The 6,260-nt window shown below is 31.4% G+C and overlaps 1 protein-coding gene across 1 annotated transcript; it reads left to right on the forward strand.

Moving 5' to 3' along the window:
* Nucleotides 1-5,387: 5,387 nt before the first annotated feature.
* Nucleotides 5,388-5,771, forward strand: LOC107062108 (uncharacterized). The gene has a single exon (XM_015312343.1). It carries the CDS (start codon nt 5,388-5,390, stop codon nt 5,769-5,771), a length of 384 nt encoding a protein of 127 aa, XP_015167829.1.
* The last annotated feature ends 489 nt before the right edge of the window (nt 5,772-6,260 follow it).

The raw sequence follows: 6,260 nt of genomic DNA on the forward strand, positions 1-6,260 counted from the left end.
TTTTCCCTATAAAAGGGTATGCAATGTAGGATATCAAAGATAAGTGAAAACAAACTTTTACTTCTTCTTTTACAATATTTATTCCTTCTCTCTTTTCTTCTTGCAATTAAAGTTAATCTTTTTCTTTATTTTATTACACGTTATCAACACGAGACTATAATTTTCTCCGAATAAGTTTCTATCTCAGGTATAAGACATATGCCTTATATATCTTTAATTACATGTTAGTGCTTATTTATCTATTTATTTTTTAGTTAATTAGTTTGATAATCTTTATTTAATATATCTTACTCTATTATTATTTACGGGGTTATATTAACTCCAGTATGTATACAATTTCTTTTAGTTATTCTTATATTAAAGTAATATATAAATAAATTGCCACCATATTTTTCGTTTTAATTTTTAGTATATATTACAATAACAATACACTAAGAAATCAAGAAATTGAAGGTTGAACATATTTGTCTTTCTTTTATCTTTTAAGGATTATTGGTTTGTTAAAAAGGGGAAATCATAGACAAATCAGAGAGGGGCAACTATACTTGAAAAATATCATTCTTTCTGTTGCTGGCTCATTCTCAACATTCCTACTAAAATAAGAAAATTCATTTAAATGAGAAATTATTATTAAAATAATGTCCAAAAGTCTAGTCATGAATATGACACTACATAAACTTTTACTTATAAATTATTATAACTAATGTTATGTACTTGCAATAGAATTATTATTTAATGTATTTTCTTATTGCAAATTTTATTTTTGAAAAGGCAATAGATTTAAAATAGATAAAATATTATCACATAATTAAAGGAAAACTAAATAGCTACATACGAAGAATTAATTCCTGTCAATTTCTCATCAAAATTTAAATATTATGTATTATCATTATTTTTATGGTTATATTAACTAATAACCAACTTATTTTTATATGAACATATGTTAAGGATCTATATATATATATTTATTTGCTTCAGAATTTTAGTCTTAGTTAACTTTGTTATTTCTAATTCATCTTTTTTTTTTAGTTTTCACCATGTCAAATCTATCAAAGCTTGAGTTTGTGGCACTTAACATTATTGGAAAAAATTATTTATCCTAGATCCTTGATGCTGAAATCCACCTTGACGCCAAAGGTCTTGGTGATACTATTAAACAAGAAAATAAAGCATCAAGTCAGGATAAAGCGAAGGCCATGATTTTTCTTCGACATCATCTTCATGAGGGATTAAAAATTGAATATTTAACTGTGAAAGACCCTCTTGAATTATGGATTAATTTGAAGGATCGGTATCCCACCTAAAACTTACAGTGTTACCAAAAGCTCAATATGAGTGGATACACCTTCGATTTCAAGATTTTAAAATTGTAACTGAGTATAATTCTGCTATTCATAAAGTAAGTTTCATATTAAAATTATGTGGAGATACTATCACTGATGATGACTTACTTGAGAAAACTTTTTCCACTTTTCACGCTTCAAATGAGTTGTTACAACAACAATACTGTGAAAAAGGGTTTAAGAAATATTCTGAATTAATTACATGCCTACTTGTGGCTGAGCAGAATAATACTTTGTTGATGAAAAATCATGAAGCCCGTCCCACTGGGTCTGCTCCATTCCCTGAAGCGAATGTTGTAGCAATACATAATCAATCTGAATCAAGAGAAAATAATTCTCGTGGACATGGCCGTGGTCGTGGCCATGGTCATGGACAAGGACGTGGACATGGACGTGGTAGAGGACGAAATAATTATCGTCATTATGGTAGAAATAAACATGAAAGTAACAAAATTTCTCAAAATAATCCTTCCTCGAGGTAGAATTAATGTTTGTCACCGATGTGGTATGAAAGGTCATTGGGCACGTGAATGTCGTATGCTTGATCATTTTGTGAAACTTTATCAATCCTCTCTCAAAAGAAAAGATAATAATGTGGAGGCACACTTGACACCCTCAAATAAATATGATGATATTGAGGCAAATCTTGCTTATAAAGATGATGATTTTGAAGGCCTCCCAAATATTACTCATTTGAAAGCTGAAGACTTCTATGAGAATATTGATTGAAGAACTGATCATCTAATTGGGGATAAACTTGTGAAAAAGAATAGTTGTTATTTTCTAGTATGTTTACTACTACGTCGTTCTTCTTAAATGTTTTTCCTAAGGCATTATGTCTTACTAATTTCTACATTTTTAGTGTAATTTCTTAAAGTTTCTTATGTTGTTAGTTTTTCACGTTCTTATAATATCTTTTATTTTTATGAAGAATATGGAAATTCCCCAGTCATCAGTTGGATCCAAAATCAATTATGATAATATATGCCTTATAGACAGTGCCACAACACATACTATCTTAAGATATAAGAAATATTTCTCTTATTTAATTATGAAAGAAGCTAATGTGAATACAACATCTGGTAGTACAAAATTAATAGAAGACTCCGAAAAAGTTAACTTAATACTTATCGGAGGAACGAATTTGACAATCGATGAAGCATTATATTGTAGTAAGTCTCAAAGAAACTTATTAAGTTTCAATGACATTCGTCAAAATGACTATCATATTGAGACTACAAGTGATGAAGATAATGAATATCTTTATATTACTACAATGATGTCGGGTAAGAAGTTTGTACTTGAAAAGTTACCCGCTCTTTCATCTGGCTTGTACTACACAAGTATTAGCATGGGTGAAACACATGCCATAGTAAACAGAATGTTTACTAAATCAAATGATTTTATTATTTGGCATGACTGGTTGGGCCATTCCCGTTCTAATATGATGCGCAAAATAATTGAGAGTTCACATGGACACTCTTTGAAGAACCATAAAATTCTTCAATTTAAGGAATTCTCGTGTACTGCATGTTCTCAAGGCAAATTGATTACTAGACCATCAGTAATCAAATTGGGAATTGAATCTCCAGCATTTCTGGAACGTATACAGGGTGATATATGTGGGCCCATTCACCCATCATGTGGACCATTTAAGTATTATATGGTTTTAATAGATGCATCTACAAGATGGTCACATATGTGATTATTATCAACGCGCAATGTGGCGTTTGCGAGATTACTCGCTCATATAATAAAGTTAAGAGCACAATTTCCAAATAATACAATTAAGAAAATTCGTCTTGATAATGCTGGTGAATTTACATCTCATGCTTTTAATGATTACTGCATATCAACTGGGATAACAGTTGAGCATCCGGTTGCTCATGTTCATACTCAAAATGGTCTAGCAGAATCATTGATTAAACGTCTCCAATTAATTGCTAGACCAATGCTTATGAGAACAAAACTTCCCATTTCATTATGGGGTCATGCTATTTTGCATGCAACAAGTCTTGTGCGGATCAGACCCACAAGTTATCATAAAGTCTCCCCATTACAATTGGCTTTTGGTCAAGAGCTGAACATTTCCCATCTTAGAATATTTGGATGTGCGGTATATGTTCCAATTACTCCACCACAACGTACAAAGATGGGTCCCCAAAGAACGTTGGGGATATTTGTTGGGTATGAATATCCTTCTATTATAAAATATTTGGAACCTATGACTGGAGATTTATTTACGGCAAAATTCGTTGATTGCCATTTTAATGAATTAGTATACCCAACATTAGGGGTAGAAATAAGCAGCTGAAAAAGGAAATAGATTGGAATGCATTATCACTATCTCATTTAGATCCTCGTACAAACAAATGTGAACAAGAGGTTCAAAAGATAATCCATTTGCAAAATGTTGCAAATCAACTGCCGGATGCATTCACTGATCTACCAAGAGTTACTAAATCTCATATTCCAGCTGCTAATGCTCCAATTCGAGTTGACATCCCGATAGATCAATTAATTAATATAAATGAGTCTAAACCACACTTAAAATGTGGTAGACCAATCGGTTCCAAAAGATAAAAATCCTCGAAAAAGAAAAGGAGCTAACGATCAAGATGGTCATAATTTGAAAGAACCTGCTCAAGAAGAGCAGAAAGACATATTAATTGATGAAACCTTGGAAGAGGTTTAGGCGCCTGAAATAATGAAGAAATCTCAATAAACTATGTCTCATCAAGAAAAATACAAAACCAAAATGATATAATTGTCGACAATATTTTTTCTTATAATGTTGCTATGGAAATAATGCAACAAATGAGGATCTTGAACAAAAAATTGTCGAGGAATGTAGACAGAGAAATGATTGGACAAAATGGAAAGATGCAATTCAAGTTGAATTAGCCTCGCTTGAAAAACGCAAAGTTTTCGGACCAATAGTCCGAATACCTAAAGGTATAAATTCAGTGGGGTACAAATGGGTCTTTGTGCAAAAACGAAATGAGAAAAATGAAGTAGTGAGATATAAAGCAAGACTTGTGGCACAATGATTTTCCCAAAGACCTGGTATTGATTATATGGAGACATATTCTCCCGTGGTGTATGCAATCACTTTCAGGTATCTTATAAATGTGGCAGTTCATGAAAAACTTGACATGAATCTGATGGATGTCGTTACAGCCTATTTATATGGCTCACTAGACAACAACATATTTATGAAAATTCCCGATGGATTAAAAATGCCTGAAATATATAAGGATTTCTGAGAAAGTTTTCAATAAAACTTCAAAAAAATTTATACGGATTGAAACAATCAGGACGCATGTGGTATAATTGCCTTAGTGAATATCTATTAAAAGAAGGGTATAAGAATGACCAAATTTGTCCTTGTGTATTTATTAAAAGGTCTGGATTTGAATTTGTCATTATAGTTATATATGTTGATGACTTGAATATCTTTGGAACTCACGAAGAGTTTTCAAAGGCAGTAGAATGTTTGAAAAAGGAATTTGAAATGAAAGACCTTGGAAAAATAAAATTTTATCGGGGTCTACAAATTGAACATTTTACAAATGGATTTATTCATCAATCAACATATACTAAGAATATTTTAAAGAGATTTTACATGGATAAAGCACATCCATTAAGTACCCCAATGATTGTGAGATCACTTGATATTAATAAAGATCCGTTTCGACCTCATGAAAATGACTTGTTGGTTATGAAATACCATATCTTAGTGAAATTGGTGCATTGATGTACCTTGCTAGTAATTCTTGACCAGATATATCTTTTTCTGTAAATTTATTAGCTAGATACAGTTCTTCCCCAACACGAAGACACTGGAATGGTATTAAACATATATTTAGATATCTTCAAGGGACTATTGATTTGGTACTATTTTATTCAAAGGAATCTGATTCACAATTAATTGGCTATGCAGATGCAAGATATTTGTCAGATGCACATAAAGGTCGATTTCAAACAAGTTATTTATTTACATGTGGAGGTAAAGCTATATCATGGCGTTCAACAAAACAAACTATGGTTGCTACTTCTTCAAATCATGCAGAGATATTAGCCATTCATGGAGCAAGTCGAGAATGTGTGTGGTTAAGATCACTAACCCAACACATCCAGGAAACATGTGGTCTTTCTTTAAAAGGAGATGCTCCAACAACATTATATAAAGACAATGCTGCATGTATAGCTCAACTAAGAGAAGGATACATCAAAGGAGATAGAACAAAATATATTTCACCTAAATTCTTCTTTACTCACGATCTTCAAAAGAAGGGAGAAATAGATGTTCAACAAGTTCGTTCCAGTGATAATTTAGCAGATATGTTCACCAAGGCATTACCAACTTCAATCTTTGAGAAGTTGAGATACAAGATTGGAATGCGTCATCTTCGAGATATTAAGTAATGTGTTCATCAGGGGGAGTAAATACGTGTTGCACTCTTTTTCCCTTAACCAAGATTTTATCCCATTGGGTTTTCCAAGTAATGTTTTTAATGAGGCAACAACAATGCGTATTATAAATAATTTTATATATATATATTACATGAACATCCCAGGGGGAGTGTTGTAAATATGTGGATGTCATGTGACCCACCTCTTACTGTAGCAACATCACTTCTGCAAGTAATATTTTTCCTATAAAAGGGTATGCAATGTAGGATATCAAAGATAAGTGAAAACAAACTTTTACTTCTTCTTTTACAGTTCTTATTCCTTCTCTCTTTTCTTCATGCAATTAAAGTTAATCTTTTTCTTTATTTTATTACAGTTGAAAGGTTTTGTTTTGTTTCTAGTTAAAATTTTGTCAACACTTACTATGAAGTACGATAAATGTATGTGTTATTTTTTATTTTTTTTTATTTTAGATAACTAAAAGGTGAATAATATAATATT

This window comes from Solanum tuberosum, unplaced genomic scaffold, assembly GCF_000226075.1.
Source record: "Solanum tuberosum cultivar DM 1-3 516 R44 unplaced genomic scaffold, SolTub_3.0 scf00200, whole genome shotgun sequence".
Classification (NCBI taxonomy): domain Eukaryota; kingdom Viridiplantae; phylum Streptophyta; class Magnoliopsida; order Solanales; family Solanaceae; genus Solanum; species Solanum tuberosum.